Source organism: Malus domestica, chromosome 11 (genome assembly GCF_042453785.1).
Source record: "Malus domestica chromosome 11, GDT2T_hap1".
NCBI classification, from domain to species: Eukaryota; Viridiplantae; Streptophyta; class Magnoliopsida; order Rosales; family Rosaceae; genus Malus; species Malus domestica.
Genome location: NC_091671.1, coordinates 809,203 through 828,454, shown reverse-complemented (window position 1 = coordinate 828,454; position 19,252 = coordinate 809,203). Strand labels below are relative to the sequence as shown.

The 19,252-nt window shown below is 37.8% G+C and overlaps 1 protein-coding gene across 1 annotated transcript; it reads left to right on the top strand.

Annotated features, from left to right (window-relative positions):
• Positions 1 to 7,947: 7,947 nt before the first annotated feature.
• LOC103447046 (uncharacterized) lies at positions 7,948 to 9,257 on the top strand. The gene has a single exon (XM_029087835.2). It carries the CDS (start codon positions 8,139 to 8,141, stop codon positions 9,087 to 9,089), a length of 951 nt encoding a protein of 316 aa, XP_028943668.1. The 5' UTR covers positions 7,948 to 8,138; the 3' UTR covers positions 9,090 to 9,257.
• The last annotated feature ends 9,995 nt before the right edge of the window (positions 9,258 to 19,252 follow it).

Here is a 19,252-nt window from a genome sequence, read left to right as displayed (position 1 = left end):
ATCCACAACATGTAACATATCAAATAACCAACGAAGCACATATTATTTTCAAGCCACATTGATCAACTAAAATAATCATAATAATAACAACCATAACCAAGGTCATTCCACAATTCCGTCAATCAATCAATTCATGAATCAAAGATACATGATCTTAGCATTTAATTATGTTAATCAATGAATGCAATAACATATCATTTCACGAATTTAACCAAGGAACTCTATATAATTTCCTACTTAGATTATGAGCAATAACATGGTGAATCTATTTCATATTCACAAGGTCTATTGTGGGTAATTCTCATTCACTTGAATCTAGGGTTCTAGACTAACCTTATGGGAATGAGCGAGAGCAAGGATTCCGAACCACTCAACGAAATCCAACGACACCGGGTTTCGGACCACTGAACGGAACCAAAATATCAAGCGGTTTCTCATAATCTACCCAGACCTGTCATATGTAAAATCAGTGCCTACATCATGGAAATGGTGCACCGGCCAAACGGAACTCAGATAAACTGCAGAGCTCGGGTAAGTGACAATAATACAAGTATGTGATAATTAATAAAAAGAAAGACCATCAATCACAATTTATAAACCTCAAATATAAGTTCGTAAATATGAAAACATAGTCAACTCTCTAACAACTCTGAATGAGTCACCCAGACATCCAACAGGTTTTCCCATTCAAATCACCAAGATTCTAAAAAACCATCGTTCATATGTACATTAAAAATTAAGGCTAGAGGGACGCAATTCAGCTGAAGCCTACATAAGTAACCAAACACGAAGTGGCCCCCAAAGCGGATTAACCAAGCAGAGCCACCCTTGAGAAAGTAACCAAGTAGGCAATGACCCCCAACACGGATTAACCAAGCAGAGTCACTCCTACAACTGTTAGGAAGTGATCACCCAACACGGATTAACCAAGCATGATCACTCCTAAGCATACATGGCCATAAGGATCGCCCAACGCGGATTAACCAAGCGCGATCCACATATAGTATGGTCCCCAAATGCGGATTAACCAAGCAGGGTCAAGATAACCAAGTAGGTAGTGACCCCCTCAATGCCGTTTAACCAAGCAAGGTCATACTCATAGAACTATTAGGCAGTGATCACCCAATGTGGATTAACTAAGCATGATCACCCCTAAATATAAATGGCCATAAGGATCGCCCAACGCGAATTAACCAAGCACGATCCAAAAATTGTATGGTCCCCCAACGCAGATTAACCAAGCAGGACCATTCATGTACCACTACTACATGGTGCAGTTAAATCAACACACAAACCACTTACCCTTATCTCATCCGCTATGATTTACATCGTAATCACTTGCACTATCAACTTCTCATGACCACTAACTATCTTATTATACAAACATAAGATGTTGGGTTCACATAAGATTCTTGGTTCACATCGTCATAAAAAACAAGCATGATCACCCCTAAATATAATACTTCTCATAAGATTCTGGGTTCACATCGTCATAAAAAACAATCATACTAATCATACATATCTAACCACATTTCATAAATGTTTCCAAGTTACAGTCGAATTACAATTAATAAACATTGATTGATGCTAAAAATAAAAATAACAATTCAATAGAAAACACATTTAATAAACAAGTATAACTCAATATGGTGCCACTAATACATATATCGAGACACGTCAACTGGGAACGACACATCATCATGATGAGCCAACTAAGCTCCATCAAGCCTCATCAACAAACTAGAGATAAACGACACTCTTGAGTAGAGCACGTTGACTAGGACGTCAATCGTTGATAGGGTAGGTTCATTAAGGTCAATAATCTAAGGTTATTCAATTCAGAAGATCCGCATATCAGATTTCTGATCTGTAAGTTCTCAAAGGTCCAACAACTGATAACTAGGGTGCTCACAAAATTGTACAACGATCCAACGATCGGATTATCGTCAATCACACAAACAAGTGGTGGTCCAATTTGATCACCACACCAAACAATTGAATTTCGGGAAACCGAGCTAGACATAGGTTCATAGGGTTACTAGAAGGTATTTGGTACTTAGACAATACTCGTGGACGGTCCCACGCACCGCCACACGTGGTGGTAGCCAAGGTGGATAGTTTAGAAAACCTGAATTTTCAACATTAACTAAATGAGCTGAAATTTATGGGGTAGCTAGAGCTCAACAAGGAAAACACTTTTCACAACTAGGCCGATGAGAAATTCCAACCGGAAACCGTCCAAATTCATTGAAGAAACCCATATTTCTAGGGTTCTAAACACCCAACTCTAAAATGAATACGAAAGTATGAACTAAGCATACCAACTTGAAGATTATGAAGAGTAGATGAAGTTTCATACCTCACTCGAAGGAAATGGTTGCCGAAATCATCGAAAAAATGATCAAACCGCTGGAAAAGTCGTGGCTTTGTAGCTGCGAACTGCAAAGATGGAAAAGAAAATGGGAAATCTAACACTACAGAGATGTAGGGTTCGTCAAGAGCTTTCCATGGACACCAAGATCACCTAAACCAGAGCTCGGATGGAGGAGATACAAGCGGGTCAAGTTGGTGGATTAACGAGTTCCCCCCTTTAATTTGATTGGTTCTTCTCCTTCTAGCTGATTGGTCCCCTTATTTTTGCTTAAATTTGATTAGGCTTCTTCTTTGTGAAAGTTTAATTGATTTAAAATCTATAATTTGGTAAAACAACTTCAAATGTCTGTAACTATATCGTTATAATCCAGACTCGCAAATAGCTTTAGCCTATACGTTCGTGGTTTCAATATCTATTCGAAAATATAAATTGTGACCTCGAAAGGTTTACAGATTTTAAATAATTAATTTCCAAACTTCAAACTTTGTAACTGGTTTAATTAAAATCTAAATTCAAACAATTTAAAATAAATTCTTGAGAAATAATATAAAATCTCAATAATACAAATATGTAGATTATAACAGTGAAATCTAGGAAAGGGATTTCACAGACATAATAACTTGGTTAATTAGCAATTTAAGTTGTATGGTTTTGTACTACAAAAAGTTCATCATTAGAAGGAACAACATGATGAAAAATCAGCATATAGATATTACAAGAACAAAGCAAGCTAGACAAGTAAAGGAAAAAAGTAAATGTGCCAAGAAAAAAAGCATGATCAGTAATGCAGCGAATAGACATTATACACAACTATAGCATCCCCAGTAGTAAGATTGGAATAATGTGTATTTTGCTTCAACATAACCGCTCACAATCCGGAAATGCCTCCGATTACAGGCATCTCCCTCACCTTGTTGAAACTATCTTCCTAGCACGGTTGTAAGAAAGAAAATTCATGGCCATCAATAGGCCAGCATCTTTTTGTGAGGCAGATCAATAAAACCCTTGAGCCCTTCCTAGCAATTTTGAGCTCAGGCCCTTCAGTGAGTGGATCATCAAGCATGCTAATAAACCCAAACCCTGTTGATGTATTGGAGACTGTTGCACCACTGAAACTGAACTGAGACTTGTACCGCCAACAATGTCGTGCCAATACAACCAAAAGTGGCTAAGTTTTTCTTCTTTTTTTCAGCCCCAAAAGCTTTTCTTTCTTGTTCTCATTTCTAGAAGGATATGGTTTATATCCCCTTCTTTTTGGTGTATTGATTTTGTTATCTCTGTTCTACGAGAGGTAATGTTTTTGTCCCCCCTTGACTAGGTGTAACTTCTTTTTTCGTTATCAATAAAATTTCTCTCATACTGTCGATGTTTCCAAAAATAAAAAAATAAAAAAATAAAAAAAAACCTTTTCACAACACTTGGGTTTTTTCCTTGGACCAACACGATGAAAAATGATGAAAAAAGGCGACAGAACTATGACTTGGCTAGCCAAGAGCTGAGGTAATTTGATCATGGTCGCCCCACTTTGGTCACAAACTTATCACTACTTTGTTCAGAAAATATTGCAGTAGGTTGTGTCCATATGTATTTATCGTGATTCAGAGCTTGACATGATAATTGACCAAAATTGGGATTTCATCATCGTTTTGGCCAACACATCAGGACTAAACAGAAGAGTTTCGTTAAGAAAAAGAACCCTATACAGGGATGGCCTTTTAATTTAACTGTTTTTGTTGTGAAAAGAAAAAAAAAATTATGGGGAATTTTTTTTTTTTTTTTAAGTGGGATTTCAACTAAACATTGATCGCGAAAGTCTTGAGAAAAGTAATTCTCTTTTATTTCTAATTTACTTTCAATTCAGAGGGTTATTTATTCTAATCTAATCCTAGAAATCAAATGAGCCCTAATATGTATCTATTGATGTTAAACATTTGACTAAACTCATACGGGTGTACACTTCGAAACTCACCTATGGAGATTATAATCACATACGACCTTTTGTGACTTTCCCCCTTATAGCTGCAAAACCGCAGAATCAAAATGAGTGAACCAATTGCAAGCTTTTGTGGTAAATATGAGAGGAAAAAACTAGTAAAATGGCACGTTTTGTACTGATATCTTGCACAATTCGAATCACAAATACCATACTAATAATTATACCTTCAAAACGTGTGTCATGTAATTCCATTTTTCCCTTTAATTGTAGCCCTCTGGCCTCTGCTACCCGTCAGTGCAAAAATTAGCAGTTTCTCATCAGCCCACTTGCAGTCTTCGGTTCTGGGAGCTAAACCCTGCTCAAAGATACAACCATGTTGTGTAAGCTGATCCATATGAGGCAGCCAAAGCCCACTTCAATCCCTTCGAATTATAATTATTAAAGCACCCATTTTGCTAAATAATTTTAAGACCGTGTTAAATTTTAGGGATCATTTTATAATTATTTCGATTTTGTTGTCAGTTTTCTGTTATCAAATAATTTAATAGTGGAATATATAGTTTGATTTTATAAGACATAATGAGAATATTTTTAATATATTAGTAATGGCGACAAATCAAATCAAAGCATATGTGTATTCATATTGGATGGCAAAGTTCGATGAATTATTGAAAACGTGATTTTCATTTAATTATAAATTGCATGCATGTGATCTTTGAGGTTGGCCCAACGTCATTGGTGATGCAAATGCATGTAGTAACGGCCCTACCAGGTTAGCTTAGGCAAAACCCCTTCGAATCCAAGTCACCATGGCGTACATAGATACATATGGGGATTTCCCTACACCAACAAATCCTTATGCACGAACAATATGGACATAATATTATAGTTTTAACTCTTTGTGAGATTCACACGCATAAAAATAACGAAGAAGACATCCGCATACGGGAAATTTTTCAGTGGGTTGTTACAAACTTTGTTTTGTCTCATGTGGGTTGTTACAAACTTTGTAATTATTGTAGCTAGGGTACACGAGAAATTTTTCAATATCCGGGAACACAGTCTAATACTTTAAATGGTTGAACCTTTTCTTTTTCAAGCATGCTACGCAAGAAATAAGTTGAGAATTTTAAATGATGATCTGAAGAAAGGAAAAAAGAAAAGCATATTTGAAGGATTGTTCTTTTTATAAGAACTTGATCCACTCCCGGACCTTAGTGTCCAGAGCCTAGAGATAAAAAAATTTGGACCACACAAATTGAATCCGACCGATTCTCATTAACTCATCCCGTTGGCCCACCTCACACAAACGACTCTAATTTTTTTTTTTGTTTACACAAATCAAAGGAGCCTCTGGACACTAAAGTTCAGAATGGATCCAATTCTCTTTTTATATTTGTTTATTTAACATGGTTCTCATGTTTGTCCCTTTCAATCCTATACTTTTAGAAAGCCCAAGTGTGTAATTAGCTTCTTACTAGAAGTTACATACGTAAGGAATTTATATAAATAGATATAAATTAGATGTCCTAAGCTACACCCTTAATTGTATATATGTCTTTTTCATTAGCCATTTGCCATCAATTTTGTTAGAGAAGCAGTTGATGCTGATCACATGACTCAAACAGCAGATAGCGAATGAGTCGGCTATCATGTGTTTCATCATCCAATATAAACAAGGTCATGGTAAAGTCTTAGTAATTTATTTCGCCTAATGCTGCACGGTATCTTGAATATGTTAAGTTTTAATAAATTTTTATTAGTATTAAAAAAATTATTTTATCTAATAATATAATATTGTCTTTCCTAAAAAAATTAATTAATAGGGCAAAATGGTCAGCTGCGTGTGTCATCAGAAAACATGACTCCCAAGAATCTCAATACAGCCACCATTGAAACTTATATCAGGTTTGGACCGTACAGCTACAATCTTTATATCTATCATTCATTTTAGATTAAGAGAAATGCCACTGCCTCAAAATTGGACCATTTATAACTCTCTGTCATCTCATATTTTTATCACAATATTTTATAATATGAATTGACGTTAAACTGTGAGGTGAGATAGAGTCTATAAAGATTCCCCTTAGCATTACTCATTAGATAAAATAAAACAATAATTAGGAACTTTCCTTCTTCTTCACAAAAAAGGAACTTTCCTCCTTCCCTGGTATATCTAAAATACGGACATTTAGTTACTAAATCACTTGAATTATAACGTATGTATTTTTTACATAAAGTGTTTCATGATACACATGAAAATTGACCTTTTTCATAATCAATATCAACGACCCCATAAAACATCTTCTTGAAAAAAAATGGTTTAGAAGCGTTGGGGATTATCTTTGACGAGACACAATAAGTCCAACACCCTCATCTACCAACTTCATATAAGGATGAGAAAGAGAAAATATGTTTATTCGGGACAAAATAGAAGGACGTGAACAATTGTCATAATTAATTCTACGGTAGTGGCACGGCGCACGCAAGGTGGATAAACTTTTAGTAAGGGAAAATGGAGAGATCCCCTATTTATATATATTGAGAAATGACACATGCGATGACACCATTTTAATCCTTTTTCGCGGTAAAATATAAGGAAAACTAATGAAAAGGGTTTGAAAATTTTGAGTTTTAACGATAAGGACAAAATAAATGGTAAAGTGAATAGTACCAGGATTGACTTTTTAGTGTAAAAATGTGGTTTTTCGTTAAAGTGAACAGTACCTGGTGCTTTTCATTAAAGTTCCCTAAAATATATTGCAAGATTAAGTGATATATACATATATTAATTTGTCAATGACACACTCATTGTTTTTATTTTTAATAGTCGGTTTACTAATCGAGATTGAGACTTAAACTTTGCTTAATGTAAGTAGTGAACTGTCTGGTGGTTATGATATTCTTTTTCAACTTATTGTACTTTGAGTTTAAACTCTTCTTCATCTTTTTCAAGTAAATAAGTATAAAATAACGCTTATAATAAAAAAGCAAAATAAAAAGTTTGCTAGTGTTTTGCCCTTCTATATGCACATATATACAAACCAAAATAATCAATAGATCATGAAGAAATTTCGTAGTTTCGTGCAAGAAGAAGAAAATGAGCAAAACATGGGAATCCAAAATGCTAAGAAACATAAGCCAGACTGATCTATTCTTTGATTTTGTCACTCTCAATTGTAATGACTAAAATGCCCGTGATATAATGTATTATATACATTTATGTTGTAGAAAATGAATTCATATGGTAAAGAAGACTTTCATCGCAGGCTTTTCTCACCTGATCAGTCTTTTCATTGACTAGTTTTTTTCCCTCATCAGATGGATCCCTAATCATTAACAAGCTAAACGAGCATAAAAAAAATTAGTGACTAATAGAACAGTTTTTTACAAATTAAAAATGGGGTGAATTTGTCATTTCAAATGTGGATTAAGTGAAAAACTCATAGTTGTGCCCCTATCATTCTAGTAAGGCAACTCAATGTTGTGCTCCTATCATTCTAGAAAAGCTTGATTATGGTCAATTGTCAACTAATGTGGTTGTCAACTCAAAGTTGTGCTCATATCATTCTAGAAAACCTTGCACTTCAAGCCATCAAACAAACATTTCAAATAAAAATTCATAACCTCCTTGGCTTGGAAGCCTCTGGACTCCTTGGAATTTCAACCCCGTTCCCCTCCCCCAAAACTTTAAAATCCCTTTCATTTGCCACCCTTATCCATCACTCCTTCCCCTTCTTCCTTTAGGCTTAAACAACACCACCAACAACATAAACAACCTCTCTCTCTCTCTCTCTCTCTCTCTCAACACAAACCAAGCAGTTGGAAATGGGCACTTTAGTTGGGCATGTAGCACCGGGCTTTGGGTTTCTTCTCATTGGATTATGGCACCTCTTTAATCACATCAAACTCCATCTTAACCAACCAAACACCTACACAGCTCCATCCTGGTTTCCCACCTCCAAATTCAAGTATTTGGAGCTCTTCTTAATCATGGGAGGCTCATCTGCATCCATTGCCATGGAACTCTTCATAGGTCCACAGAAACACCGACCGCTCGATGACGATGGAACGATCCCCTCCAACCATCTCCACAACTTCGAGCACTCTTCAATCTCCATGACTTTCTTGGTCTATGCAGCTTTTGCCATCGTTCTTGACAAAATTTCCCCAAAAGCACAACATGGTTTGACCCAACTCCTTGGAGCCATAGCGTTTGGGCAGCAGCTTCTTCTCTTTCACCTTCACTCTGCTGATCACATGGGACCTGAAGGTCAATACCACATGCTTCTACAGCTTGTGGTTCTTGTTTCTTTGACCACAACCCTTATGGGAATTGGTTTGCCTGAGAGTTTTTTGGTCAGCTTTGTGAGGTCACTAAGCATATTTTTCCAAGGTGTTTGGCTTATGGTCATGGGGTTCATGCTTTGGACACCTGATTTGATGCCAAAAGGTTGTTCCATGAACTCAGAGGAGGGTCACAAAGTGGTTAGGTGCCATGGAGATGAGGCACTTCACAGAGCCAAATCCTTAGTGAACCTTCAATTTAGTTGGTTCTTGTTGGGAGTTGCCATTTTTGGGGTGTCCTTCTATTTGGTTTTGGTTAAGGTTTATGGCGAAAAGTTTGAGTATTTTTCATTGACCAGACTACGCGAAGAAGATGAAGAGGATCTGGATCATGATGTTGAATATCAAAAGAAAAGTAAGCTTGAAGACTCGAAGAGTTTTGTTAATCATATGGGAAAAACAGCTTTTGCGTCCATAGACATTGAAAGGTAGTAGGAAAAAGTGCAAGCTATAATGGAGATATGGGATTTGGTATGTGTGTACAAATTAATTAAGTTGTGGGATATATGCCATTTTATATTTGATTAAACCAACCATAATGTTGGCTTAATTTATTAAAAGAGGGATTTGTGGAATGTCAAAGTATATATGCCGTTTTTACTTCTCACGTGCCTCTTTTTAATTTTATCATTTGATATTATTCACGAAGATAAAAATTTAAGAGTTTTTCTTGTACCTTGTTTTAATGAATTCTTTATGATATGTACTTGTATGGTAGATTAAAGACACCGTTTAAGGATCTCATTATTTTAAACTTAAGCATCACTAAACAAAAAACTTTAAAATATTCACAGGAAGACATTGTTTAAGTTCATAAAGGTCAGTTTAGGCTTAAAGACTTGTCACTAAATCATCATTACCATCCATGGTTCTGTAACATTTCACATCGTCCAGGGGAGTGATCCTTAAATATATATTCTCATCCCTACCTAGCACGAGGCTTTTTGGGAGCTCACTGGCTTCGAGTTCCGTAGGAACTCTAAAGTTAAGAGAGAAGGAGGTCAGAACATTCCCAGGATGGGTGACCCACTGGGAAGTTACTCGTGAGTTCCCAAAAACTAAACTGTGAGGGAATGGTAAGCCAAAAGCGGACAATATCGTGCTACGGTGGTGGAACAGGGCCCGGGATGTGGTCCGCCCAGAGCCGGGATGTGACAAATGGTATCAAAGCCAATCCCTAGCCGGAAGTGTGCCGACGAGGACGTCGGGCCCCTAAGGGTGATGGATTGTAACATCCCACATCGCCTAGGGGAGTGATTCTTAAATGTATATTCTCATTCCTACCTAGCACGAGGCCTTTTGGGAGCTCACTGGCTTCGGGTTCCGTAGGAACTCTGAAGTTAAGCGAGAAGGAGGACAGAGCACTCTCAGGATGGGTGACCCACTGGGAAGTTGCTCGTGAGTTCCAAAAAACAAAATCGTGAGGGAATGGTAAGCCCAAAGCGGACAATATCGTGCTACGGTGGTGGAACAGGGCTCGGGATGTGGTCCGCCCCGGGCCGGGATGTGACAGGTTCATTGCCTTGGATTCAAATATGTTATTTATCTAAACAACGTTTGCTCTGATATAATAAGTTAATAAATGAGAAAATTATTGTAATACTAAATAGTCGTAATGAATAAATAAATGACAAGACAAGCCACTTAGTTATGGTCTGGTGATATTTATCTTCACTTGTAAGTGAGAGGCATGTTAGATTCAAAACCGAATATGAACCACATTATTATAACTGGCTCATTATGAGGCTTAGCCCACCCATATTCTTTTAGTGTAAATAATATCCTTTGTTAAAAAAAAAATGATAAGACGATGGGTTGCGAAACTAATATTTATGGTTTTCAATATATAATGTTATTCTTACCATGGTAGGTATCATTTAATATGGACAACCACATTATTTAAATTAATCATAATTTTTTACTCAATTTAAATAATTTAAATAACCAATAATCATAAAAATAATTATAAAAACCCTAAAACCAATAAGTTTTATCCACACTTTGTGTTTTGAGTTTGACAAGCAAGTGCAAAGCTCCTCAACCGCATCAGGAGGACGATAAAATACATTTGACATTGTTGGCCACTGCTCATACATAACGCAATCATTAGTTCCGTCCGAAAGTCTAAAGAGTTGTGGTGGACCCCCATACAAAATACACTAGTAGGATCTAAATCCAATTACCAATAAAATCAAACAAACATAACTAATTAAAATTTTCTGGTGATCTTTGAAGTTGTCTAATGTTATGGTGCAAAATGAAAAGAAAATATTTTTTTATGATAGTTTTAGTAGAAATTCACAAAATTGTACAATTTTTGTGAGAATTGCTATTGTTGAGCTTAATTTGCATGATCTTTTACGTACACACGCAGTATAAATTACCATTTTTTATTTTTTAAGCTAGAACATTTAAAAATCAATAAAATCAAATTACTAGCTGACTCAAAGTAGATTTTTGGCGGCTAGAACATCTCTCAAATGTCTTGCTTGAAATTTAATCGCTTATAAACCCTGAGTTATATGATATTGTCTATGTGAAAATGCGATGGTCGAGAAAATGTGTGCCAAAAATGGCACGAGATAGTATTAGGTGTAGAGAAAATGTGAGTTACAACTCATAAATTTTGTGAATTTACCGTTGAGTTTTCACCACATCATTTGTGTTTGTTTTGATTTTTAAGCTGGAAAGGATAACAATCAATAAATAACGTTAGCAAGACTCATATCAGCTTTTCTAGGGCTAAAACATCTTCCAAATGTCTAACGTGAATTTTAGTAACTTGCAGTGCAACAAAACTGACAAGAAACCATTTTTAAGAAGACTTTTTAGAACTTTGCTAAACCAATTGATAACCGTGAGTTACAACTCATGTAGTTTTATGTGAAACACAAAATACATATACATTGCACATTTGTTTTCACTAGGAAATAAAAAAGGATTGGGATCTTGGTTATGGCAGTTATTTACAACTTTGCAAACATTAAAAATCACGAGTTACTCACAATTATTGTGAAAATATAAAATATGTATTTGTTGCATGGCTTTTGCACAGGGAAATAGAGAAAGGGTAAGAATCTTGGTTTTCTTTTTTAGATCTTCGGTGGTACGGAGAAAAGGATAAGAGGGACAAAATCCTTATCAGCATTAACACAAGAAATGAGGTGCCCCCTCCAGAAGAATGTAGATTAGCTAGTCTTAATCACAAGGACTGGGCTTCCAAACAAAAATGGTAAGAAATAAGTATGATAATTAATTATTAAATAAGGGTAATAGTAGGAGATTAAGTTTATAGATAAAATTTGTAAACTAAATGATGTGTCACCAATATGAATAAACACGTTTATTAACACTTAAATAATAATTCAATTATCAACTTCCATGTCATTTAGTTTACAAAATTTTGTCTACAAATTTAGTCTTTCTAGCACTACTTAATAAGTAATACGGTAATGCTAAGGAAACTAAATTTATAGACTAAATTTTGAAAACTAAAGGACATTGAAGTTGATGATTGGTTTATTATTTAAGCGTTGAAAAACATGTTCATTCCCATTGGAGACACATCATTTAGTTTGCAAATTTAGTCTCTAAATTTAGTCTCCCTAGCATTATCCTAAGTAATAATTCAATCATCCACTTCGATATCATTTGATTTATAAAATTTAGTTTACAAATTTGTTCTTCCTAGCATTATCCTTTCCCATATGGATAAGGAAAGCTCAAAATATTACAACAAGAAATTAAGCCTTCGCAAATCAACTTGAATGCTAGAATCGGTTTTATATATTTATACGTACTGAAATTGGTTTCTCATTACAGGCACATCACGCAAGAAGACAATATATGGCTATTTCCAGGCTTGAGCTCCTTCCTGGATGATGCGTAAAGCTGTTTACCCTTAAACTTTTCTTTTCGTGAAGCAAAGAACGACAGTTTTTATGATTATTGTGCACATAAAGTACGTACTTATTTTTCTTACTATTTTTTTTTTTTTTTGAAGAACCTCGGCGATACGAGGGAATTTTATTGATAGGAAAAAAGAAGTTACACCTAGACAGGGGGGACATAAACCTAACCCCTCATAGAACAAGAGAAAAGAAATACAAAAGAAAAAAGGGGGGGACATGCATCTTACCCCTTTTGAGAAAGGAAATGCCTGAAAAAGAGGGGGGGGGACATAGACCGTACCCCTCTTGGAAAAGAAAATACAAGGAAAAGACTAGGCGGACATAAGCCCAAACCCCTCTATAAACCTTAAAAGGTAATAACCTGCAAGACAAACTGCAAAACAAAAGGGAATCCAAAAAGGTTAGGAAAAGAAAGGAGAAAGCACATCAAGAAGATGAGACAAACCTGTAGGTTGGCATGCCCAAGAAATCTGAGTGCAGAGGAGGGAGGATCTCGATCGGAGGAGTGGAATGCCAGACAAGTGAAGATGATAGAAGCCCTAAATTGGCTAATTTGTCAGCAACAGCATTCCCTTCTCGAAAAATATGAGAGCAACGAAAAGCCATGTTCTGCAAATGGAGAGTGCAATTGTTCCAGCGTGTCTGGAGCGACCAAGGGGGAGAGAAAGATTCAGAAGCAAAACATGATATTACACTCGAAGAGTCGCTTTCAAGCCATAAATTGTGCCAGCCCCGCGCGTGGGCCAATTCGGCAGCAAGGATGACAGCATGGAGCTCCGCATAGAAAGAAGTACGATGGCCCAAGCTTAGGGAGAAACCACCAAGAAAATAACCCGCAGAATCTCGAAAAACCCCGCCACATGCCGCAAGACCCGGATTACCTTTAGCAAGGCCATCAGTATTCACTTTGACCCAAGAAAAAGGAGGGGGGTGCCAAAGAACAGGGACAATAGAAGGAGCTTTACAGGAGTTAGGCGATATTCCAAGAGAGACTAAAAGTTGCCTGTCCAAAATGCCTCGTACATGGCCAGGGGTGAGAGCTCCAACCTGCCTAATCCAGGCCGAGGTGGAGCGGCAGAGACGTGAGAAGGAGGGAGGTTTGCCTTCAAACTTCACTTTATTACGCATCTTCCAAATAGCCATGAGTAAGAAAAACCCTGAAGCTAGCCAGACATTGCGAAGATGTGGAGAAAACCGCTTTGACAGAAAATCAAGCCATAGATCAGAGAGGGAGCCCGTAGGTGGAATAATAGTGCCAAATTGGGTAGCTAGCCAACGCCAAGCACATTGTGCAAAGTCACAGCTAGAAAATAAGTGGTCAATAGATTCAGAATTCTTGTGACATAGTTGGCATATTGGAGCCAACGGGATGCCTCGGCGCTGAAGTTGATCCTCCGTTGGGAGCTTGTTGAATAGAATCTTCCAAACTAAAATAGAGTAACGAGGTGGGATGAAAGGACGCCAGATAATGGAAGCCCAACTCTTGACAGGAAATCGATGACGAACAATTTCATAGCCATCGGAAAACGAAAAAACACCAGATGTAGAAACTTCCCAAATTAAAACGTCCTTATCCTCATCAATTGGAAGAGGCATTTATAAAATCTCTTTAGTTAGGTCTGGGAAAGTAGAAGAAAAAATAGAAGGAATAACCCATTGTCCCATACGAATAATATTTGAGACCTTAGTACGAGATAAAGAAGGGGCAATCTCTGTTGCACCAACGACGTCCACAATAGGCTTATCCAGCCATTTATCAACCCAAAGGGAAGTAGTAGAACCATTTCCAATCACCCAACGACAATTCTGAAACAAGATATGAAGAATGGATTTAATACCAGGCCATATAGAAGATCGCTTATAACTACAAGAGTATAGGCGACCATGTAGCTTGAAACGATTCCGAAGATAAATACTCCAAGGGGAATCAGTAGTAATAATAAGCCATCCAAGCTTTAAGAGAGCTGTAGTGTTAAGAGAGCCAAGATCACGCAAACCCAAACCACCTTCATTCTTCGGAGCACATATCTGATGCCAAGAAACGGTAACCAACTTCTTGGAGGTTACGTCACCAGACCATATAAAATTGCGAGCATATCGTGAAAGAGACCTTAGCAAGGAAGAAGGCCACTTATAAACAGAAAAGCTATGCAAAAGCATACTTTGAAATAGGGAACTTTAACGAAAAGCACCCGGTACTGTTCACTTTAACGAAAAACCACATTTTTACACTAAAAAGTCAATCCTGGTACTATTCACTTTACCCTTTATTTTGTCCTTATCATTAAAACTCAAAGTTTTCAAGCCCTTTTCATTAGTTTTCCTTTTGAAAAACTGATTGAGTGAGTTGAACTCTTCCTGCCATAGATAAAAGTTTCCCCTTCCAACCAGTTAACTTAGATTTAGCTTTATCTGCCAAGGCTTGAAGATGACTCCTTTTAGGCTTGCCACAGAAGATTGGAACTCCTAAGTAGACAAAAGGTGTTTTGCCTTCTTTGAAACCCAAGTAACTCTCAACCACAGCTTTGCGATGCCTTGAGGTAGAGCCCAAGTAGAAAGTACTTTTTGCCTTATTGATAAATTGACCAGAGGCTCTACTATATCTATTGAAGAAACCTTGCAAATTACGCAGGGTGCCACCATCACTTCTACAGAAAATGAATAAGTCATCTGCATAGAGAACGTGAGAAGGAGATATACAACCTCTTGGAGCAAAAGTTGGCTTAGTAAGCCCATCAAGTTGAAGACGACTCAGGCCCCTTGATAAAGCCTCCTCAGCAAGACAGAAAAGTAACGGAGAGAGAGGATCCCCTTGGCGCACTCCTCGGGAACAAGAGAAAAAACCATGCGGGGAACCATTGATTAGGATGGACAATTTAGCAGATCTTAAGATGGTAGAAACCCAGTCTATAAAACAAGTGGAGAACCCAAAGTTAGTAAGCACCCGCAATAGAAATGACCAATCTAAAGTATCAAAAGCCTTAGCTATATCAACTTTGACTCCCATATTGCCACCACGAGTTTTTTTGTCAAGCACATTGAAACATTCTGAAACTAGGCCAATACAATCTGTGATACGTCGGTCAGGTATGAAAGCAGCTTGATGTGGAGAAATAATGCGTTGAACAACATGAGAAAGGCGAACTGCCAAAATTTTGGGAATAATCTTAAAGAGAAAGTTTGCCAAAGCAATAGGTCTAAAATGAGTCATGGAAATAGCGTCTTCCACCTTCGATATCAAAACTAAGAAGTTACTATTGGTATTGGGGTATAGCCAATTTGATTGAAAGAATTGCTTCACAAATTGAATAACATCAAAGCTGACAATATCACAACAGTGATGATAGAAAAAACCTGGAAAACCATCTGGCCCTGGCGCACTGGAAGCACTTAATGAGAAAACTGCCTCCTTAATTTCCTCATCAGTAGGTAATGCAGATAAGAGATCATTTTCAGAGTCTGTGACCATCGGCTGGATGACCTCACAAACCTCATCAATACCTGAAGGGGTGAAAGAAGAGCCGAACAAAGTCTGATAGAAATTAACAATATGGTTCTCAATAGCCAGCGGGTCAGTAAGAAGATTGTTTCCATCAAGAATACAACTGATATGAGAGCTGGAAGATTTAATACGAGCATAGGCATGAAAGAAAGAAGAATTTCTATCCCATTTAGTTAACCACTTAACACGAGCTCTATCTTTCCAAAATGCCTCTTGCATTTGAAGAGACTCCATTACTGTAGTCTTGGCGACAATCTCCTCCTCGAAAAGATCATTATTAATACCCTCAGTTGAAATTCTTTGTTGAATCATATAAAGATTATGCCGAGCATTAGCCATTCTATTATGAACATCACCAAAAACCGAAAAATTCCATTGGCACAAGCAGGTTTTTAGAGCTTTCAATTTTTGCAGAATGATAAACATAGGACAACCATAGACAACTGTATTTCTCCAGCAATGAGTTACAGTTTCTCGAAAAGATGGATGTTGAACCCACATTGATTGAAAACGGAAAGGACGATGACCATTGCGCAAAACTCTAGAACCAGAGAAGATAAGGGGGTTATGATCTGAGACTACCTTTGGCAAAGCTATGCAGTTAGAGTGGGGCCAAGAATCAAACCAACTTATATCACACAAGGAGCGATCTAACCTTCGTTCAGTGCGACCACGAGACCTCCAGCCATTAGACCATGTAAAGGCTGCCCCAGATGTGTTCAAGTGGGTAAAGTTACAAGTGTCAGACATGTTACTAAACTCAGCGCATGAAGCTTGGGACGGTCTGCCTCCTCCCATCTGCTCGTGGGCACCCAGTATAGCGTTGAAATCACCAATAGCCATCCATGGAACTTGTGTTTGTGGGCGCAGAGAGATAAAGTCAGCCCACAAGTCTCTTCTTTTGATAGATGAAGTGCTTGCATAAACAAATGTGAACTGGCTTGGGATATGATCAAAAGTACAGCGAACCGTAACCTGTTGATCAGATATAGAAATAACTAAAGGGTCTGCACAAGCCGAAGATGTTAGTAACCAAAGGTTGGGGGCAAGAGTTCCTCTAGAATTAAAAGTAAGAGCAGATAAATTTAAAGAATCCCAATAAGCAGCTGAAATAGAATTAAAAGTCACCATGGGCTCCGCAATGAAAACCAAATCCGGGTGATGCAACCGACAGATGTTAGAGAGCTCCGTCCGAGAGTCATCGTTACCAATGCCACATATATTCCAGAAGAGAACCTTCATTTATAACGAGCTGGTAGTCCTCGGACCCTACTCGGATATGGTTTATCACAGGGTTGATTAAGATTGGCAAGCTGCTTTTGTTTTTTCTTTTGACTGTTAGATAACACAGGAGTAAAACCATCCATATCACAGCCTTCTATGTGATTGACAATATCGATGACATCCTTAGCTAATGTCGCAACATGTTCAAAACCAGGGGGAATGCTATGGTTGTCTTGAGGATCCTGCATGCCAAAATTATTTGGGACATCGGTGTTGCCCAAGTGCTGACTATTCTGAGCTACCGTCTCGACCTGTTCAAAGCCAGGAGGAGTGCTAGAGTCGTCACAGAGATCATGTGGGCCAAGAATAATTTAGACTTAAATTTTGCTTAATGCAAGGTGTGGATTGTCTATAGTTATGGTATTCTTCTTCTTTAACTTACTATGTTTCAAGTTTAAATCCTCTCTCGTTCTTTTAGTGTCGATGAGTATAAAATATCGCTTGTAATAAAAAATGCTTAAGTATGTGGATAATCTGCTAGGGGTTTTTCCCCCCTTCTCTACCTCAAGTTTTCTGTAGGCTGTAGAGTATATATGTACATATACATACCAAAATAGTCAATAGGTCACGAAGAAATTTCGTAGTTTCGTGCAAGAAGAAGAAAACGACCAAAACATGTGAACCCAAAATGCTACGGAAGTTCTCAATGATATGTCCCTCGCTTTTGGCCAAAGTGCCAAACGGACATTAACATAGATAACTTGTCTCTCTCACTTGTAATGACTACAATGCCCTTGATATAATGTATTATATACAGTTATGTTCTACTTTATAAGAGAGAATGAAAGACGACTTTCATCGCAGGCTTCTTTCACCTTAGCACTCTTTTCATTGACTGTTTTTTTCCTCATCAGGTGGATCGTCTCTTATTGACAAGCTAAAAGAGCATAAAAAGGTTAAGACTAATAAACCAGTTTTTTTTACAAATTAAAACAGGGGTGCTTTTGTCATTTTAGATGTGGATTAAGTGGAAAACCCAAAGCTTTAAATTCCCTTTTTTTTTTCTTTCCGAAAGATAGAAATTTTATTAGGGTTAATACGAATTGTTACATGCACATCTTATGCAAGAATATTAAAAAGAAACTCTGGTCCTAACTCATCTCAGCCAAATCTTCCGCCATGCTTAACTACATACGCCGCTATCGAGTGAGTTGCACGATTACAATAACGAGGGGTAAAGCAAAATCTTACTAACTGAAATAAACTTGCCATTCTCCAAATATCTTGGAGATAAATCTCGAGAATCACAACCATTGCAACCTCCTTGTTGATCATTTGAATCAAGCCCTTAGAATCTGATTCAACCCCCAACCTAGAGCTACTCCCCACACCACTACCCACCACCGCCTCTAATCCCTGGCGTATTGTCTCCGCCTCCGCCATAATTGCAGTCCCAAACCATCCCCCTCCTTCCCATCCCGCAATCTTTGGAATACCCGCAAAATCCCAAAGCACCCACCCAACCCCTCCCTCATTCGTGTGTTTACTCCAAACCCCGGTTTCTGCCAGCACTCCACACCCTCCCTACTCCCCGTCCCCATCTGCTGCCCCTCTCCAATACCCATGCCCTCCCCAATACTCTCCCTTAGACACCACCCCACCCCAAACAACCTATCCCTTCTATCAACCCTTCCCTCCCCCATCGTGTCCCCCATGGCATCCCTAAATTCCGCCATTTGCCGCTGCCATAGATCAACAGCCACGTGTGGTAAAATCCGCACCCCTTTAAAAACTGCCTCGTTCCTACATTTCCAAATACGCCAAAATCCAAACACCACTTGTTGCATAATTGCCACGATATCCACCTCCTTCTCCATCCGCTGCACGATCCGTTGCCATCCCTCTAGAAACTCATTGACCCCCATTGCCACCACATTAATCTGTAGAGATGTCCCAAA